The sequence below is a fragment of the Aythya fuligula genome, chromosome 12 (genome assembly GCF_009819795.1).
Source record: "Aythya fuligula isolate bAytFul2 chromosome 12, bAytFul2.pri, whole genome shotgun sequence".
In the NCBI taxonomy this organism is placed as follows: Eukaryota; Metazoa; Chordata; class Aves; order Anseriformes; family Anatidae; genus Aythya; species Aythya fuligula.
Window position 1 is genome coordinate 8,027,206 of NC_045570.1, and position 20,387 is coordinate 8,047,592.

Below are 20,387 nucleotides of genomic sequence, written 5' to 3' on the forward strand. Positions count from 1 at the left end.
GTTTTGAAAAGTCAAAACCGTAAGTTGGCTTGGCTACAGATCTCATGTTATTTGCCAGGAGAAACGATCTGGCTCTTCAGTGAGATGAGAGGCTGATGAAAACAGCTACACATACAATCTACAAGGCAACATACTTTATTATTATTGTTGTTGTTATTATTATTTTTATTATTAATATTTTTTAAAGCTAGGTCTAAATAGGTGCTTGCAATGTAGCTTTATGCCAGGATTATTTTCATAGAGAAACTGCTCTTCAAATAACAATTCACCAAAATCTTTGGCACAACAGGCAAACACACACACATCCGAATTCAGGTTCAAGGTACCTTTGCTGTTAGTTGATGAGTGCAAGGTGGTACAAAAATCCGTAAATGCTCTTGCTTCTCCTAAGACACATTAACAATTTAATGAAAGCAAAAGTCTTTGCAAAAGGCATTCAAATTATAACCTGGAAATCTGTGTTCCTGAGAATCAGAAAGAAAGGATGGAAAAGGATATTTGCAGACTACTACTTGCCTTTTATTACTACCTTGCCAGTGTTTTTCCTTAAGTGCTTTTTTTCCTGCTTGCATCTTCTAACATAATTCACAACCTATTTAGATCCTTCCAAACTGGAGTTACCTGACATCTGGATACTGGGTGAGCTCACAATCACAAAAATGCCACAAGAGGAATTATCAAATTTAGGGTGGATTTTCCATCAAATGACCACAGTTTGTTGCTATTGCCCACAGAATCCACGTGGCTAAGTACCCCAGGGAACACAAAATGGCTGCACTGAAGCTGTTACTTTTTTAACTGTCCATCTAAGTAGTTGCTGGACACCTGACATAATATATTTGCCTGAGGTTCTCTTAAAACTTAAAATCAAAACTAAATTTCACTGGGGTCCTCTGTAAAACTCCATGACGGATGTTTGGCATTCCTGCTATTGCTAAATAAAGAAGCAGAGAGGAAAATAGACTTGTCCTCCATATTCCAATTAAAAAAAAAAAAAAAATTTAAAATAGGCAACTCTATTTCTCTGTATAACCCTTTATCTATCACTTTTGAGTACAAATGTTCAGTCTGCTGAATGGGCGTGCATCATATTGAACAGTCAGTGATAGTGAAATAGCATGGTCTCAGCAAGCTCAGAGGGCATTTTACAGCATTTTCCTCATAGCCCTAAAGCTTCTCTCACTGTACTCCTGCAGCTCCCCACAATTTTCCCAGGAAGGCAGGAGGTCACTGAACTGTCACTGGTTTCCATGGGTGCCGCTCCTTGGTGATCTTGAGAGTGTATTGTTTCAGGCTGGGGCAGTGTGTGAGGAACGCTTCCACCACCTCCTGGCTCACCACACAGTAGCAGTGGATCTCCAGCAGCTTCTGGCAGTGCCTAGCCAGATCTATTAGCGAGGAATTTAACTCCTCTGAGGACGTGGTCTGTAGTGTCAGCTTCTTTAAAGTACTGCTGTAGCTCTGGGTGACAAACCTAATCTGATTTACCATGTAATTAAAGGTGTTCAGTTGCAGCGTGCTCACAGGTATGTTCAGCTTTAGGATCCGTGGTATTTTGCAGGCAGGGACTGTATGATCAAATTCCAGGTCTACACAGAGCTGAGGATGCTTTTGACTTACAGCAGCCCAGAGCTCTTCTGAGATGACAGGTATATATTTGTCCAGGCGCTCACAGAAAATGTCTAAATGCGTGAAAGCTGCTCTTTCTGGCTTGAGCAGTTCCAGAAATACATCATCAGACAAACTGGCGTAGTAAACCCCCAAGGCTGAGAGTTTGGGACACGCTCTGAGAACTTTCCTAATGGTGTCCGGCGCCACGTTGCATACCAGGGTGCGGTTGTTGATGAACAAACTGTGCAAGTTTGGGTTGGTGGTAGCTATGAGTTCAACAAGCTCATCATCAAGGGTAAAGGGCATTTTTCGGAAATCAATATGCTGCAGATCTATCTGGTTTCTAGCATCACATATATTCCGTATGCTCTGTAGGATGTCCTGGCCAGAGTAGAAATAGGGGTTTTCCCCATGGCACACGATGCACAGCTGCTGCAGTTTGTGACTCTGTTTTGCCAACAGATCTAAGATGCGCCTCACATTCTGCCGGTTGACCTCTTTGGACTGGTCAAACACAATCTTCAGGTGTTTGATTTGGCTGAGGAACTGGACCAGGCTCTGCAGCATGCTTTCCTCATCCTCTGAATCACATCTGAAAAGGTAAAACAAACTGTTAGAGGAGGCGAGAGGAGCCAGTCTCCAAAAAGACCCATCAGAGAAGTAGGTGTCCTGATGAGGATGATTATTCAATAACTTTGTTTCTTGCCATTTTTAAACAGCAACTTAAAGGAACTTACCTGAGAATGTAATACTTCCCCCAATACCTAAACCATCAGCAGCATTTAAAAAAAGCAAACAAAATAACACAACAGCATAACGCAATTTCCTCTATTATAAGAAGACGTGCTAGTTATGAACTGTACTATCACACACAAGTCAAAAATAATGTCAATAATGTCACAGTCTAGGGGTGGATGTTATAGTATATGGGGTGTAGATATTCAATGTGCACTGATATGTAATGAGCTTGTTATTCCTGCAGATGCTCAGACTTCAGAAAACCGCTCCTCTTACCTGATCTCTGTGAAATGCCAAACAGAGCTAGAAGAAACAGCTCTAGCCCACTGTTTGCACACCTGGAAGACTGTGTATCTGTCTTGAAGGGAAAGGTAATAGAAAATTTGGATGAGGATTTCCTCTGGGATGTAGTTCCACAGTTCTGGGACTGGAGCAAGCATTTTGCTGAGTCAGTCAAGTTTAAAAATTGGAGAAACTTCCAAAATGGCAATTAATTTTCAAAGCTCCCTGTTCTAAAAAAGAAAGACACGTTAGGATTTATCAAACCAATATGACTAGATCGCAGAGAAGGTCAATACTTTTTCAAACTTGAAACTTCATCAAATTTTGAAATTCAACATAAAAACAGGGAAAATTCACTGGCCAATTGTTTTACACATTTTTTTCAACCAAGCCTAGGAAGCTCGTGATACCTTTCAAGAATTAAAGATGTAAGATCAAACCTTTGGAAAAAAAAAAAAAAAAAAGTTTATTTTTCCTGCAGCAAGGTTTTGCTACTCTAAGTAATAAAAATGCAAGGGAATTTTCTAGCACTGTTGCCCTGGTATTCAAAAAGCTGAGACAGATTCTCAAACTGTAGGGGGAAAAAAACAAAAAACAAAAAACTCTTTGCAAGCAGAAGCTCTGCGCAGAAAACAGCCCTACACATCCATTTTTTACTGATTGCAAAACAAAAGGCTTATAGCAGAACCCGGTAGCTTAATTACAGTGACCCTTGCCGGAAATAAGACATGGCAGTTTGACAGAAATATTTTATTACTATTAATCCACTTCTTAAAAATTGCATTTACACAAGTCTGACTTAGAAATGCAAGAGCACATTTTGATTAACCCTTCACGTGAGCTACAAGGCAAAAGAATAAACACCTGGGACAAAGGCTGAGGTTGACGGCATCGTACAGAATTCTTTCATCCGTCTTCTACATTTCTGCTCAAATAAAACCACCAATATGAGAGTTTTTCATTCCTCTCATAAGGAAGCAAGGGATTTTTAAATGACAGAACTTTACAGCCTGCAAACATTCCCCTTCCTGGGCTAGCACTGAAGACTGGGCAAGGTCTCACGACCTCACTATGAATTTTGGGCATGCCCTCTTGCTTTTGAAGGCCCAGGTCCAGGAGTCACAGCGTTATCTCAGCACCACACTTTTCATTGAACTGAAAGCCTACACTTGTAGAGGTACTTTAGGTAGGGAACGAGTTGAAAAACATGAAGCAAGCACAGGGCAGCGATGCAAAAAACAATGCAGAGAGAAAAAGAACTAAATATTTTTCTAGAATTCACTGCTTTGAAGTGTGACTCATTATTTTGTGTGACAGCAGCAGCATAGCAGCTATTTTATCTTATCTACCATCGTATCAGCGACAACCCCCTTTCCACCCACCACTGAGAGCTACAGCGGCCAAATAATACAGTCCTGCTTCCTTCCTGGGAACTTGCTATCTTCTGTCATTTTCTCTGACAGTCGCCTGACAGCTTGGACCCAGCTTTTAGCTGCATTTAATCCCTCCAATAGACATTTGCCAGAATGCTGAACCACTCCTAAAATCTCACATGTGCAGCTCCTTTTATTTTCATGATGTATTTTTACCTAAAGCCTAAGCCCTTGGAGTCATGTGAAAAGACTGCGAACCTCTGAGAAAGTAGAAAAACATTTCTAGTCATGGCAATCCTTTGGAAAAGCTTCAAAACACGGCTTGAGAGAGCAGGAAGGCAGACAGGGAGCAAAAAATAATTAGTGTTAGCTTAAGCAATTGCGTGGCTTTCAGCGTGGCTCATGGCCTGCGGATACGGTGGGTTGGCCCGGGTCCACCTGGTGAGGACAGCAGGGTCTGGGCCGGCTCACGTGAGCCACCGAGGTATCAGAGGTGTCGACCGCATGAAGGAGAGGCTCTGCCCACTGTTGCATCGAGTTTCGTCAGCCCTCAGCGGGCAGGGCTCAGCCAAGGCAGCCCTGGCCCCAGCAGGAGCAGGAGAGCACGGGGAAGCCCCCGGCAGCCTCCTCGGCCCGAGCGGGAAGCAGCGTTACCTCTGAGCAGAGCCCGGCCTCCTCCATGCTCTGCAGCTCCCCAGCCTGCGCCCCAGAGGGAGGAGCGGAGGAGGAGATGCCAAAAATAACAGCCAAGAGGCGGCTTCCCTGCCCACGGGGTGGGAGCCGGGATGCTGCGACATGCTTTATGGGAATGCACGCATTAAAAGGCCTGCCTGGCTCCTACTTCAGCACCAGCCCTCCTCCCAGGGTTTAATACACAACGCTGGAGCTGCCAGGCTCGGTGGGAGCCCCCATCCTCCCCCAGCCCGGCCTTCCCCACCAAATCCAGACCCCAAAATCTTGTGCTGGCCAAGTCTCTGCCTCTCCCCTCAGCGACAGCTTCACTCCCCAGACAGGGAACCGTGGGGTAGGACTCAGAGTGCTTATCGAGCACTTTGATTTCACCACACGGGATGCTCACTCAGCACCGCTCGGCAAGGGCTGGCGGAAGAGAAACTTGCTATCAGCGACCTTTTCCTCTTTCACTCCCTTGGCACGCTGCACAGAGGTTAACTTCAAAGGGAAGGTGTTTAGGGGACAGAAACAGGTGACAGCCCCCCACTGCAAACCACCTGGTTGTCCCCACCTGGCCCTGGCAGGCAACTCCTGGTCTTTTATAGGGGAAGCTTGGGATCAGCCCCTGCTGCCATTTAACCCCACAAACCCTTGGGTACATGGACTCACCACTGTCTCAAGCTGGCAGCAGGAAAGCACCTGGCTGAGGGCCCTGGGTGCTGCCTGCGCCTGGGGACCTGAGCATCCAGGAGAGCCCGCCTGCATTAACCCCTTCTAGGATTTATTTCATGCAGATTTTTCCTTTAGCTAAGAAATGAGCTCCTGGCATGGAAATGTTGTTGTAAAATGGCATGAAATAGGTATGTATTTTATACGTGTATACACATTTTATACGTGATAACGCTTCCCCCTCGCTCAGAGGAGGAACCAGACCTGGGCAGGATGCTCTTACCTGAGGCTGAGGATCCAAATCCAGCTCCTTGCTTTGCGTGCCACAGAACCAGGGGATTTGCACAAAAGCTGCTTTGCTCTTGGCGGAGTTACCACAGCTTTGCCTGGCTCAGAGACGGGCAATCTATCACAGATCCCTGTGGGAAGGAGCAAACCAGAGCGTCATCTGAATTCAGCGCCTCTATGGACCCTGCTGCCCGACTCATCCCGCAGGAGACGTGGGGACCAGGCTGATGTCCCTGCACCCTCACCAAGCTCAGCACCACACTGCTCTGCCCCTACTAAGTGGGGTCCCGAAGGTCTCCTCTCACAAACAGCGCTGGGCTCCTGCTCATTTCTTTTGGCAGCTCTCCTCCTTCTCCCACCATGCTGGGACCCACGGAGCCCGCTGGATCTGCCTGCAGCGGAAACCCCTCACAGTTAACCCTGAGCAAACAGCACTCCTTAGGGCGGCTGTACCAGGCTGCGGGGTTGCTGCTTTCCCAGCGAAACGATCCCAGGACACCTCATTAAAATGAGCTGTAGGGAAGGGAGGGGGTGAGAGCTGAACTTCGCTAATTACTGACCCAGACAATCTTCCTTTTCCCGTTTACCACTCGCTCTCCTCAGAAGCATCAGGGGGCAAAGCTGACGAGTGCCAGCCGGGACCCGCCAGCCTCAAGCCACACTGGGGGCTCGAGTGACCGCTGTCACCGCCTACGGGACCAGGACCCCAGTCCCGGACACGGGCAGCTTCCCAAGCTACCTGAAGGGAGCCGTTTGTGCCTTACACGTCCTCACGCACGCGAGCGGCCGCAGGGTGGGCACCCTCCTGCCACCGGAGCCCCTGGCCGCCCTGCAGCACCCAGCCCAGCGGCGTGAAGGCGAGGGAGGCCCAGAGCCTCTCTTCTTCCCCTTCGGCTGCTGCCGGCCTTGGCGCGGCACCAACGCTCGCTTGGGCCGCGGAGGGGCCGGAGGAAAGGGGAAAGTGCTGGGGGAACCTCGGCTGCCCTCAGGGCTTAGCCCAAGGGCTCTGGCTGCCCTCAGGGCTTAGCCCCAGGCCCCCGCCCGCCATCCCGGCAGCGCTGCAGCAGCGGGCGGTGCCGTGGCCCTGCAGGAGCGCAGAGGCGGAAGCAGCGGCGCCGAGGCCGGGCGGCAGTGGCTGCAGGAGGTAAAGAAGCCGCCCGGAGCTGCTGGAGGGGCCGGGGGAATGCCCTGCAGGCACGCAGAGGGGGCTAGGGTTGGGGCCGAGCATGGCAGGGACCCCTGTGTCCCAGCTCCTGAGAAATGCCTGGGCAGCGGGGGAAATCGCGGCGGTGTTTTTTTGCCTTGACACGAAGGCGGCCCCCTCGCAGCTCGCCGTTGAGTAGCCGGCCGTGCGCCAGAAGCGGGCAAAAAGGGAGCTAGGGATGGGCAGGCGTGGTGCTTGGGGCTTCGGGCTGGGCTTGGCAAAGCATCCTGCTATGGGGTGAGCGCTTGGCAAGCCACCCGCTGGCCCCCTGAGGCGTTGGGCATGACAGAGCCAGGGGCCCCTTCCCGATGCTGGGGGTAATTTGCAGGCCTCCTGGCACTGCCCGGGTGGTTGCAGAGGGGTGAGAGCCTGCCCTGGGCAGGGAAATGGGGTCCGTGCTGCAGTGGTGGGAGCAGGACCAAGCCGGGTCTTGTATTCGTGTGCCCCTCAGGGTGGGTAGGGGGCAGCCGGGTGGCTGCACTGGAAGAGATGATGAATTAAGGGGTTAAATTGTTTAAATATCCCCCATCTGCTGTTTTCTAAGGAGCTGCTGAGCTTTCTGTTACCTTCTTTCTGTGAGATGGAAGGAGATGGGAGCCCCAGTCCCACACTTCCCTCTGTTTGGAGGTTCAGACCACACCATCTCACCTCTGTGAGACGCTTTTCTACAAGGGCTGTGTGTCCTGGGAGACTATGACCCAGAAACACTCACTCCCCATCCCACAGGCATTTCTTGAACTCCTGGAGTTTCAGTATGAACTTCATGATTCACTGGTTATTTCCTGGAGTTTCTGAACCAGTAAAAGGCTCCATGCTGGGCTCAGTTCAAGTTATAGTAAGGAAACGGGGTGGGTCCCCATTTACATCCTGGTGCACTTGTCATGCTGCAAGGGATGGCAATGGGTCACAAGCCACTCTGGTGGTCAGTCCCAGTGACCAAAGATGGGGCCACCTTCACACCCATAATCTGAAGGACATCAGGTGAGGAGGACACTGCCAGGTCACCACAACACAGCAGAAGGCAGGAAGGGATGAAGGCAGGAGGTAGGAGGGAAGGGATGCCCATGGGGAAGCAGCTGATGGTGTGACAGAGGTGTAAGCAAGTAGTCAGAAAGAGTGGGCAGGACTTGGGAACAGGGCTGAGCCAGAAGTCCCCAAATTACTCGTCACTGTGACGTGCGGGAAGGGCTGGCTGTGTGGGAGCAGCTCCTGGGGGCTTGCAGCAACCAGCTCGTGGACGTGCTCAGGCAGCGTGGATGCACCTGGAAGGAGTGGTGCTGTGCCCATCTCCTGCGGTGCTGTGGCCATCCCCTGCATGCTCTCTGGCAGCCACAGCCTCGATCTGGCACTGCCCAGTGTCAGCATCGCTCAGCAGCTGGAGTTTGGGAGGTGTTTTGGTTTATCTTTGCCTTGGGAAGCAGAGCTGGGTGCAGCTGCAGCAGATGCAGTGTTGTGTTAGCTGGCCAGCAAGGGGCAGGCGCGATGAAGATGGAGGGCTGGATGCGCTGCTGTCCAGGAGTGTTGCTGCAAGAGGCAAATAATGGGAGAAGAATCATAAATGAGCTAGGATGTAAAATGAAAGGATATGGCTGAGTGTCCACGAGTCAGAGCTCACCAGTGCAGAGAGATCTGAGACACCTTTTTGATCTAAATTCTCAGGGAAATCAACTTGCAGTTTGCCTTCTGCAGTCTTTGGTCCCAGAGTACAGCTTAGTTGTAACCTGGCTCTGTGCTGGGGAGAAATAAGGCCGTGCACTGATCCCTCAGGTACACAGTTTTCCCTCCTGAGGGGCCACAAGCATGTGGCAGCAAGGGAACTGTGGGCACTGTAATGTATCCCTCAGCGAGGACAGCCAGGGGACCTCTGAGTGCAGCAGGGATTCAGATGATGGTGAACGTGCCAGAACCAGGACTGCTGGGTGCCCCTGGAGCACCCCAACCATCCTGCCTTAGCTGAGGACTGAAACTCTTTGCTTTGGAGTCTCTTTGGGCTAGAAATGAATGGGATCCAGTGGAAAATAAACTCAGAGCTTTGTGAGCTGCCAAGTCTTAATGACACCACGTCACACTGTGCTGTGCTTTACAGAACAGCAATGAACTCCTTAAAGGTTACACTTGTTTTGACAACATCGCTACCTCCTCTAGAAGTCAGGGTGGATCCCTGTAATCCCTTCATGCTTGTGCTTACTGCTTGCTGTACTCACCTGGTATCAGGCCATTGTCTCTGTAGTCTCTCAGCCCAGCTGTGTGATTCTGTAGGGTGCTGAAGATGGCAGGCAGCTCGGCTCCCTGGATCGGCAGCGCTTACCTCTTCCTGCAGTCAACGTGCAAGACTATCGCTCTGCCATCTCTCTACGAAAGCTCCCAGAAGAAACCCAGCGTGTTCAAGGCACTGAAGCTGGCATTAGCAGGTACCCGTCCTCTCTGATACCTTGGCAAACTGACTGTCTCATCTCTTCACATAGCAATGCCATGCCTTTCTTTAATGTCACACATAGGGGTAAGGAAATCTGGTGCCAGATTGAGGGGAGCACCAAGGTTTGGGCTGGGATTTGAGTTTGGACACACAACAGGATGTAAAACCTTTGCTGTCATTCTTGCTAACGTATCTTCCTTGCAAATGAGATGGGCTACCAGCACGGCCATCTATTGCCCTCCAGCTGGTGAACCCACTGCTGCTGTAGCACTCGGGTGTGTTCAGCTGTGTGCCCATTTCCTGGAGTTATTAATCTGTCTAGATGGGCTGTAGTCAGGAGAAGGTTTCTTCTTTTGGCTACTGTCTAATTCTGCAGGTCTCACCTCAGTTTACCTCAGGATTCTGTGTCAGCCTTGGACTGTGCTTGTTTATTCCTTAGGGGGCTACAGAGGAGCCTCTCCAAGGATTTACAGCCCGTTTATGTTTCAGAGATTTCTGCTTCCATCCAGAGCAGTCTCACACAGCCTGTTTGTTGGTGAGCCAGGGAGAGAGCAGGAGATGAACTGACAAAAAAAAGAAAGAGATTCATTATCAGCAGCACTGCGGGGCTTAGCATCTATCCTAATGCTCAGAAACACCTGCCAGTGCTGTGCTCAGGTGCCCACGCCACCTGCAGGGGCAGCCAAGTCAGAAGGAAAGCCCAGTTACATGGAGGAGCTGCCATCTCCCTTCACAGCAGGACTCGGGTTTGCAGGTGACCCCAAAATTGGGGGCACGAGATGATGTGCTCAAGGACATGGCTGCAATTCAGGGAGACCTGGACAGGCCGGGGGAATGGGGCACCAGGGACCTCATGAAATTCATAAGGACCCTGGTCCTGAGAAGGAATCTGGTCCCTGATAAGGAAGAACCCCAGCAGCAGAACAGGCTGGGGATGGACTGGCTGGAGAGCAGCTCTGCTGAAAAGGGCCTGGAGGTCTCTGTAGATAGAAAGCTGAACATGAACCTGGCCAACAAAGAAGGCCAACAGTAACAAGGGAAGTGATTATCTCCCCTACTTAGCACTTGTTAGACCACATCTAGAACACTGCACCCAGTTTTGGGCCCTGCAGTACAAGAAGGACATTGGGAAAGTGGAGCAAGTTCCCCAGAAGGCCACCAAGATGCTTGGTGACTGCAGTTGTTTGCCAGGTGAGGAGATGCTGAGGGAGCTGGACTTGTTCAGCCTGGAGAAGAGAAGGATTCAGGGGGACCTAGCACCAGCCTTCCCATACCTAGAGGGGGGGAGTGCCACACTCTCTGTGGTGGTGCATGGGAGATGAGAGACAACAGGCATAAACTGCAAGAAGGAAGGCAGACCCTGAATATACGGACAAACATTTTCCCCTCAAGGACAGTCAAGAAGTTCCCCCGAACAACCGTGCATTCTCCATCCTTGGGGGGTTTCAAAACCGGAATGGATAAAGCCCTGAGCAGCTTGGTCTGACCTCAGGGCTGATCCTGCTTCGCAAAGGAGGTTGGGCCAGAGACTTGCTGGGCTTCCTTCCAACTTGAACTGTCCTGTGAATTATCCTGCTTTGTGAAAGTTTGTTTAAACACATTTATGTGGGAGGGGAGAAGATAGCAACTAGTATGAAAAAATCTTTAATTTCTGCTAGAGAAACATGATTTCTTCCTTCAGAAGCCTACTTTTTAAATGAGTGATAGCCAGTAGAAGCTCTTTTCTGATATAAGCAACCACAATTACATTAACTTCAACTGCACTTAACAGTATTTACATCAAAAAAAGCCTTGAGACGCAGATGGCGATGGAAATATGTTTCTGTATCTACCCTTGCACCAATTTGACTGCAGACTAATTTGAAGAGTTTATCATATTTACCTAGAACAGCTCTCACAGTGCTCTTTACCTGTCATACAGTAGAGCCTATATTGATTAGTTGGGTTTGTGCAGCTATCCTGTAATTTCTTCTGGCAGTCATCAGTCTAGCAAAGTTGGCTAGTTTATCCAGTACAGCCCAGCTCGTCTTGCAGCTTGATCCCAAGATTTGAAACAGCAGGAAGCTCGACACAGTTGTCCAGTTAGGCTCGATTTATGCTTGCTTCGTTTCGCTGGAATGTGAGTCTGCTCACACATTTAAAGGAAAGCCCACAGAAATGTTAAATGCTACCATGCCATTCAGACCTAAAAAGGACATGAAGTCTGAAGCTGTCAGAAGCTTCATGAAGAAATGAGTGCAAAATCCTCTCTCTTTTGAAATAGCTGTCTTGTACACCATTCATAAAGGTTTCCATGTTTGTACAGCTTTTTTTTTTTTACAGCTTTTTTTATGTACAGCTCTTGCCCTGTTGCATAAGCATTTGTTTGCTCAACACTTACAAAAACAAAACAAAACAACAACAAAAAAACATGAAGGAACCAATAAAAACAAAAGGACATTTCTGATCAGCAATTACAATCGGAATTAAAATCTCTCTCCTAGGTGCAGAGTCCCAGTCACACATCTAGTCCAAACTAAAACTGATGCAACCAGCCCTGTGTAAACCCCGTAAAGCCACCATTAGCACAGACTTTTAAACGCCAGGTCACTTGTCCCAGCCAACGCAGAGCACACAGGTCTGCTTTGCCTTAAGTCTCCCCTGGGCACATCTAAATAATGCCTTAATGTGTGGTTTAGAAATACCTGATATATTGCCAGTCTGCGCTGATACAGCCGAACCGCCCTGTGCAATGACAGACCGGGAGGTTAATTTTGGTCTGGAAGTGGTACAGCCACAGCCAGCCTCCCACGGGACTCTGCTAAAAAAAAAAAAAAAAAAAAAAAAAAAAGAGAAAAACACATACTTTAAACTTTCATCATCAGCATATAAAATCCCTGGGGAGACAAGGTCAGGGTACATGGCTAATCCAAATTAAACTTTGCTGGGAGAAGGGAGGACAAAGCCCTGACCTCTCTCTCTCATCCATGTCTCTCATGCTCCCCCTGCACTAATGTTAGAGGGTGCAACCCTGCCTTATCCTTGCTGAGATTTTACCATGAATTAATTCCCTGTGCAAAGAAGCTAAACTAGTCAAGGTCCACTCTCAAGCAACCAAAATTCTTGTGGCTGGGTCTGTCATGTGTAGCTGGGTCTGTTGTTTGCCATTTCTGAGATGCATCGAAGGCTCCAAGCCAGCCAGAAGCTACCTTGTGTTACGGGGTGGGGAAGAAACACTAGGTCTCTTTCCAGAACTTTTATCACTGCACACAACTCCAGTCACAGGGACTGGAACCTGGCTCAGCACTGAGCTGAACTGTGCATTTTCATCTATAAGATGCACGCCTCTGTTGTGCTACCTGCTTAGTGTAGCCATTTCTGTCCTAGAAATGGAAACTTGAACTCAAAAGCTCTCCCAATAAACTGTTTTGGGATAATTACCTGGGCTGTAGTACCACCTGAACACCGTGCTTCAGGGGATTTGTGGTAGCAGGGCAGCAAAAACTTAATCCTTTCCTCTTGGTTTTGCATACAGGTTTTCCATCCCCGAGGACTTTATCACAGAGAGAAGACAATTCAAAAGCTACTCCCTTGCAGGCTTGGTGGTGGATGGGAGTGGGTCTGGGTTGTCTGTCTCATGCCTGGATAGTGACTCTGCTCGCTTCTCCCTGCCAGACTCCACCGGCAGCGTGAATGGTGTGGACATGCTCAAAGTGCACTGCAGCCACCCGCACCTGATCGTGCAGCTCAAGTTCTGCAAGCAGGAGAACTGCCGCCGCTTCCTGCAGAGCTACCGGGAAGGGGTGCTCCAGGAGTCCCTGCAGAACCACCTCCAGCTCGCCCTGGCCATGACCACGGTGCCTCTAGAGATGGAGCTGAAGGCTGGCAACGAGCACCTCGACAACATGCTGAAGGATGAGGATCGCTGCCTGGAGTGCATCTACAGAGAAAAGGTGAATGGGAGAGGGAGGGAAGCAAGGCAGCAATGAGGAGCACAGGAGGCAAGAAGGGGGTTGCAAATCCTGCTCTGCTGCAGCATGCTGGGCTGTTGAATTCTCCATCCTTCAGCTCTCAGCTGTACTATGGAGAAACAGCTCTGCCCTTCCCCAGAAATGATCTGTGCACTTACCTGGAAGGGCCACAGCATTACCTAAATTGGCCAACAGTGATTCTGTGAAACCACTGCAGTCTCTGTGTGGCTCAGTTACTGTGGCTGTTATCACCACTCAGATGAGGAATTGCGGAAGGCACAACGTGTCTCGACACACCCGTGAGGCTGGCAGGGAGGAGAGCAGTCCCGTGTGGAGCAATCGCTGCCCAGCACCTTCCTCCCCCGCCTCGCACACCTCCTCCTCTGAGCAGCAGTGGCACCTGCTCCTAGAAACGAGCACGACACACACTGCACATTGCACCAAGGGCTTGTGACAGAGCGGGGACAGGCAGCATCTGCTGCCAGCAGGAAGGCTGCCGTTCTGAGGGCGACGGCTCTCTCTCAGGGACGACGTCTAACATCTTGCTCATCTCATGCTTTGGCACTGGCACGCTAATCCTGCTAGCAAGAACAGTGGGATCTTGTCATTTCAGCACAAAACCAAGGCACTTGATGTGATTAAACTCCTTGCCTTTCTTGTCTCCTTTTTTATTTACCACCTGGAACTAGCAATACCTGACAGTTCTGGTTCCCTCTCAATGATCCCCAGAAATAGGTGGTCACCGACTCCTTGGGACGATTAGGCACAAGAGGGTGTTTGGGCAGGGTGCTCTTCTGCAAGCACGGAGATGAAATGCAAACCATTCAGCCCAGGACCAAACACGTATCACAAACCCTATCAAGTTCTACTTGCTGCTCCCTTCCTCTGCTGAATTAGCTGACTGGACAAAGAGATGGGCTTATTTTGTTCCCCACAACTGACTCAGTCTGCCCGCTGCCCAACAGCAGGGCAGTGAGAAGGATCAGTCACTGGCTGGGGGCAGAGCTGGGAACCAACCTCTTGTACGTGAGCTAAACACTGAACCGAGTCACAGCACTCACCCACTTTGACTCTTCCCATGTGCTTTGACTTATTTCTTTATCCCCTTTCTCCTGTCTTGACCTCTTTGGAGGTCAGATTATTTTGGAGGTCTTGGTTAGCAAGAAAAATTGGCTTGCAGAGGATGTAGAAAGTGCTAGGAACAAAACTTATGCAATGGAGGGGCAGACAGAGAGAAAGGGAGTAGCAGGAGCTGCCTGCTTTGGTGGCCATGAGCTGTTTGATCAGACCACCCTATTCTGTGGGTCTGACCCTCATGTGGAGTAAATCAGAGAACCCCACCACCTGTGGTGCACCCTATTTCTTGCAGACAGCTGCTGAAAATAAACCCAGGCTAGGAGCAGTTCAGTGCAACCTGTGAGCAGTGAGAAACCCAGGGGAGACTGCCTATTTCATATCCCATTACAGATTCAAATTCACACATTTATGGCCAGAACTCCTTTAGATTATCTCACTCGATTCCCGATTTACAACCCAAGCTGCAGCCACCTCACTGCTTCTCTCTGAACACCATCACCATAAGCTGCACTGACAAGGTGCCTTCCAGCTAAACCCCAAGGGCTTTGCACGGCAGCGATCCCGGCCCCAACCACTGATGCTGTTTGTGTTACAGCCTGACCGCCTGCGGGATGAGGAGATCACCGAGCTCGAGGAGTATCTCCAGAGCCTGATCCTTCACCAGAACATCAACAACAACCTGCCTGCAAAGGACTGCGCGTCTCTCAACTCCCCGTCTCTACCGTCCCAAGGCAGCTCTCCTTCCCCGCAACTCACCTTCCTCTTTCAGGGACAGCAGTTTGGTGAGTGGCTGGGATGCAGCCCTCAAGGCAAAAGGGGAGGATGAAAGTTCATATTGGGGTCTACCTCAGGTAAATCAAGGATCTGCAGCACCCTGTAAGGAAGGAGGTCGATTAGTAATAAGATATTGCCACACACCTCAGCCCTTTTCTTCCTGGGGTGACTCAGAGCCAGATGCTTCAGAGTCTGTGTCCCTTTGCAGCCTCCTCACATTTTAAAGCTCCTTCATACTGAAACAAAAATCACAGAGTAGTTTTCTTTCCCTCCACATCACTTGGTCGAGGTGAGTCAACAGCACAGGGTTGGATCAGGCTGGGAAGGCTGCTGTGGAAGTCACCAGCCCCACTTCCAGCTGGGACTGCTTAAGCCCAGGCTCTCTGAGGCACACCAACTGTCTGTCTGTCTCTGGTGTCTGTCCACTGTAGACAGCTTTGAGATAGTCTCACACTGCAATTTTAGCTTGAGATCACCTTTTTTTTTTTTTGAGCGTGTTTAAACTGTGTATGCAGCTTCCAGTGTTAAACAGCTGAGCTCCTGCTCTGTGTTTCAGTATTTTAAGGATGCTTAGGTAGGGAAGGGGGCCTTGGTCAGAAAAGCCTGGCTGAGTGGCTTTTGAAAGGTTGAAACAAATAAAGAGGATGAACAAATAAAGAGGATGCCCGTTAGAGAAAAGCAAGCTCTGGCAAACTACGAGGCATTTTCATCCCAGGGGAGAAAACGAGAAAATAGACAGTGACAAGCTTGTGGGGTGGGGACAAGCCCATATGCCCTGATATTATGGAAAGACTTCAGAAGGAGAATGACCTGAGCCAGGCAGGGAGCCCAGAGGTGCCAGGGCAGGTGGCTGGGAGCAGGTAAATTGCCACCCAAGCCACCACCACTGCCCCTGGGGATCACAGAGTGGTGTGAACAGCACCTTGCTTCCCGCCTGCTCCCTGCACAAGTACTGCAGGGCGTCCCCAGGGGCCTTGAGGGGACACGTCCAGCTCGTACATGCAGAGCAGGGAGACTACGTGGGGACACTGACTCCGGTTTATTCTCCCTTTCCAGCAGAGGAGGATTGCTGTCTGAGTGCACAAGCCCCTGCCCACGGTGGGCTGGTCCCTTTAGCCTCCCTGCTCTCACTTCTGCTCCCAACTCAGTGCTCTCCTGGTGTTAAAACACCAGCAGACAAGCAGAGCAGCTCCACAGCTGTTTAATAACACACTGTGCATGCCAAACACACTCCCTGCTCCACCAAAAACTGAGTAAACTTTGGCCAGGCCCTGGCTACATCACACCAGCCACGAAACCTTGTATTTTATCTGCCTTCTGTTCCTTTCAGCCAACAGAACACTCACCCCAGACGACCACCAGAAATTTGCCAAGCTTGTGTCCAAGAAATGGAAGCAAGTGGGTCGCTCTTTGCAGAGGAACTGCCGGGCCCTGCGAGATCCTGTCATCGACAACCTGGCCCTCGAGTACGACCGAGAGGGACTTTACGAACAAGCCTATCAGCTGCTGCTCAGATTTATCCAGTCGGAGGGGAAGAAGGCCACAATAGCACGACTGATCGCAGCCCTGGAAGAAAATGGTCTCACCAGCTTGGCCGAGGAGCTCTTGGGCCTCCATTCCCATGAGGACTCCTAGAGCCCAAAGGGCAGTGGCATTGTTGAGGGCTTCCTTGCTTTAGCTAGTGTCTGAGACTGCTGCCAGTGTCTGGGAATGTAAAGCCCTGAAAATCACCACAGGTTTCTGTGTCAGTGGCAGTGCCGTGGAGGAGAAGTTCTGTGCTCACAGAGGCCAGCACAAGGCTCTGACGTTCCTTATTTCACTCTGTTTCCAGAAGTCAGCTTTCCCTTCCTATGAACTGGCGAGAGAGGCTTTCAGCCTGACTTCCTTTCTTCACAGTGAAGCAGCCAGACAAGTTAAAGGGCCCGAGGGGAGGGAAAGGAGAAAAGCAAGGAAGGCATCTCAGAGAATTCCTATGGGAAGCAGACACCACCGGTGTTTGTCAGATGTGGCCCAGGGCCATCACCCAGAAAGCTGCAATATATAGGTATATTTTTATACTGAAGACATTTATGCCCTCAGGCATGACACTGAGCAAAGACAAAGGAAAAGTAATTTTTTTTAAATCATTTTCCTTCTTTGCTCTTCAAACAAGGAACATCTGTGGCACGTGCATCTGTGCTGCCCTACCCCAGCACAGCTCCTTCCCACATCTTGCCACCAGAAGATTCCTCTTTACCTGGGACAGTTGTAATCTTCCACAGGGCACAACATCACTGCTGTAGAACACATTTCCAGCACTGAGCAAGCAATATGGATAAGCTTAAATTCAGAGAACCATTCCCAGCTCCTTCTGGACCATGGTGAACAATAATATATTGACTAGATCACATTCAGCTCTTCCCACCAATCTGAAGAAGCCTGCATCTGTGAAAAGGAAAACACAGAGTTGGAAGAAAAAATACACAGTCAGCAAATTCCCTACGGGCTGCAGATTGGAACTGCTCTTCTATGCGTGTTGCAGCATCAAATACCACCCTGAGCCCAGCCCACAGAGCTGAGCCAGCCCCTCTGAGCAGCTGGCTGCCAGTGCCTTTGCTCCCTTTTTAAAAACCTGCCCTCGGCCTGTTGAGTTCACCAGAGGGGATTGCTCACTCCTCGTGTGTCCCAAGGGTCAGGATTTGCACCGAGCCTTTCCCTGCTGCGTTGTCACTGTGTGACAATTGGGCATCAGCTCCCAGGCCTGTTTTTACCTGCCCTGCTTTTGAGGGGAAAATATTGCTTGCCAGAGAAGGCACCCAAAACCCAGGGCTGACTCGTGCGTTCAGTTCCAGTGGGATAAGCCTGCTGTCTCCTGGTGTGTTGATGCAGACTGCAACAGAGCAGAGTTTTACCTTTGCCTATAAGAAAGCACAGAGCAAAAAGTTTCTAGTGCGACATGGATCCCATGAAGCACAGCAAACAGACTGACTACCTTTGACAAATTCCTTATGCTTTCCTGTTGTTTTGTTGTTTTTTTTTTTTTTTTTTACATACATTTCTGTTAATTCTCTCCCTCTTTGACCTTCCCAGCCATGGGAACAACCAGTGGAAGTTATGCCAGGTGTAGAAAGTGGCTCTGTAGCACATGCAAAGCCCGTGCATACACACAAGTATCAGGCCACTGGCGGTCAAGACAGCACCAGCTTTCAGACAGACAAGCCCCGATGGCCTTACAAACCACAACTCACCTCTTAATCCTTTGCTGGAGTCATAGCTGTGACTTGGTAAAGAGAAAAGCAAACTTGGATTCAGGTGTGGGCTTAAATCTGAGCTCGTGGGGCTGGTGTTGCTCCCTTACCCTCTCCTAAAGGCATGCTGAGAGCATCAGCTCCCTGAAGACTCACATCAGCAGGATTTAGATGACCAATTTCTATCTAGTCTGGGTCTGCACGCTTCAAACAACCTGAGCATAACCTGAGGAACCTGGCATTTGTCTGCAGGTTTTGGATCCCCAAGGTTACAGACACTGTGTAGAAAGGAAATGGAAGGGGTCAGAGAAGGGGAGAATGTTTTCCAGGTGTCAAACTGTCTCCATCTTGCCCTTTGCTGCAAAGAAAGCAGGACTTCATGCATTTCTACAAAGACTGTAGCCCCGTGGCATTTTATTAAGTCATTCTAAGTTAGTGCTGCTGCAGCCTCATCTTCCCCATTCCCGCTGTGTCCTGTCCTCTCTCTTCCAGCAGTACCAGTGCTCCCCCCAAAAGGAAGCAAGTGCCTCTGCCAGGTTTCGTTAGGGACCAGCACAGCGATGCTGAACCTTCATTAATTTAGGCTGCTAGTGGACCCTACCTCAAAGCATGTAGCTTACCCTGGCTGGGAAACTCTGCTTGGCAGCAACCCAGCCAGCCAATGGTATGAACAAAAAAAGAACTCCTCCCCTCAAAACCAAACCAAGCCAAACAACAACAAAAGCAACAACTTTAACACAAAGACACATCAGAAACTTGAAAAATACTTTAAAGGGCAAGAGGGTTTGCTCTTGATTTTGCAAAAAATATTTTTAGAAAACAAGATCATATGCACAGCCTGCTGTCTCATTTGTAACAACTCCTTCTAAGCTTGCAGTCTACAGCTATTCATGTGCACATTTATATATGGTTATAAGGCAGCGACCCACTGGTGTGAGCTGCTGGCTTTTATATCATCTGTTAATGCTCAAAATGAGAGTTATTCTTCAGCATCTATTTCAAGTCCAAAAACTTTCTTTGCTGCTATTGCTGTATTACAGAGGACTAAGCATGAATGCTCTTTTTTTCTTAATGCAAACCTTGTGCATTTTATTACCCTGCAAGCACTTGGCATATGTGTTTCCTCTTACTCACAGATTCCCTCTCAAAAGTGCCATTAAGTGCTGGAGCTCCTGGCAACCTTTCTGGAATATCATCATCTCTAACAGCATTCACAGGTACCTTCATTGCAGAGATGCAAAGGAAAAGGGTTTTCCAGTGATATTCCATAGTGGAATCGTGCTGAGCACGTGGCACGGTTTAGGATCGTTAGCAGGGGCCGTTTTATACCTTCTTTTCAGTGATCAGCCATCATCAGCAGCAGCCATATGTTAGATGCTACGTAAACTCGATTCTGGTCTCCGGCAGAGTCCTTCCTGCTAAAAGAGATATTTTTTTATTAAGTATTATTCAGCACAAGCATAGATAAAGACAATTTTCACAAGTGCCTTCAGATGAAATAGATAAATTGGATCGCAAATACCTAGTGTTGTTTGCATTGATTTGACAGTTGGTTATGGCTTGACTCCTGAGCTTATGCCTGTTTAATCCAGAAGATGGACTGCTTTACACCACCGTGCCTGCACCTGATCTTACACCACGCAGGACAGGAAGAAGCACTCACAAACAAAAAAAGATTAGCAGAGATTTGTTGAAGAAATTAGAAGCACGTCTTCTTTACCTCTGATAGTAAAGCGATATGCAGAACTGGAGAGAGTTGAATGCTGAGGATTACTGGCTACTGCATCAGGAAACTCAGCGCTTAATGACGGACCCAAGGGCTCTAATAAGCATCCCAGGTGGCTACCTGGCTGCCAGGCTGTTGAAAGAAGAGCACACTTGTGCAGACTACATTTCCCATCTCGATTATCTTCCTTCTTGTCCAGTGTGTGAGATAAGCTATAAGCAGTGCTGCAGCTGAATTTGGCCTCATCCCATAACAGCTCTTCTCTATGTATTGAGATGTGCCTGAAAAAAATATTAGGTAGTGGGGAGGCTGGGGAGGAAGCAGAATCGAACATGCATCAAACCAGCACACAACATTAAAAGCAAGTAAAGATACTAATA

The 20,387-nt window shown here is 49.2% G+C and overlaps 2 protein-coding genes and 1 long non-coding RNA gene across 5 annotated transcripts; 1 reads left to right on the top strand and 2 right to left on the bottom strand.

Annotated features, from left to right (window-relative positions):
* Positions 1–34: 34 nt before the first annotated feature.
* FBXL8 (F-box and leucine rich repeat protein 8) lies at positions 35–6,415 on the bottom strand. Of its 3 annotated transcripts, none has more exons than XM_032195686.1 (4): positions 6,373–6,415; positions 5,629–5,764; positions 2,626–2,856; positions 35–2,203 (listed from the first exon to the last, which is right to left on the bottom strand). In XM_032195686.1, exons 3-4 carry the CDS (start codon positions 2,787–2,789, stop codon positions 1,228–1,230), a joined length of 1,140 nt encoding a protein of 379 aa, XP_032051577.1. In that variant the 5' UTR covers positions 2,790–2,856; positions 5,629–5,764; positions 6,373–6,415; the 3' UTR covers positions 35–1,227. The 3 variants fall into 3 exon arrangements, with proteins under 3 accessions (XP_032051577.1, XP_032051578.1, XP_032051579.1); XM_032195687.1 differs by having other exon boundaries at positions 2,626–2,861; XM_032195688.1 differs by lacking the exons at positions 5,629–5,764; positions 6,373–6,415 and adding an exon at positions 4,659–4,677.
* On the top strand, positions 3,703–17,670 carry TRADD (TNFRSF1A associated via death domain). The gene is made up of 6 exons (XM_032195761.1): positions 3,703–3,808; positions 6,654–6,777; positions 9,097–9,248; positions 12,908–13,185; positions 14,876–15,062; positions 16,385–17,670. Exons 1-6 carry the CDS (start codon positions 3,703–3,705, stop codon positions 16,687–16,689), a joined length of 1,152 nt encoding a protein of 383 aa, XP_032051652.1. The 3' UTR covers positions 16,690–17,670.
* Positions 17,671–17,875: 205 nt separating this feature from the next.
* LOC116493994 lies at positions 17,876–20,283 on the bottom strand. Its single transcript, XR_004253820.1, has 3 exons — positions 20,002–20,283; positions 19,611–19,699; positions 17,876–17,951 (listed from the first exon to the last, which is right to left on the bottom strand). It is a non-coding gene; the product is annotated as an uncharacterized LOC116493994 (long non-coding RNA).
* Positions 20,284–20,387: the final 104 nt, after the last annotated feature.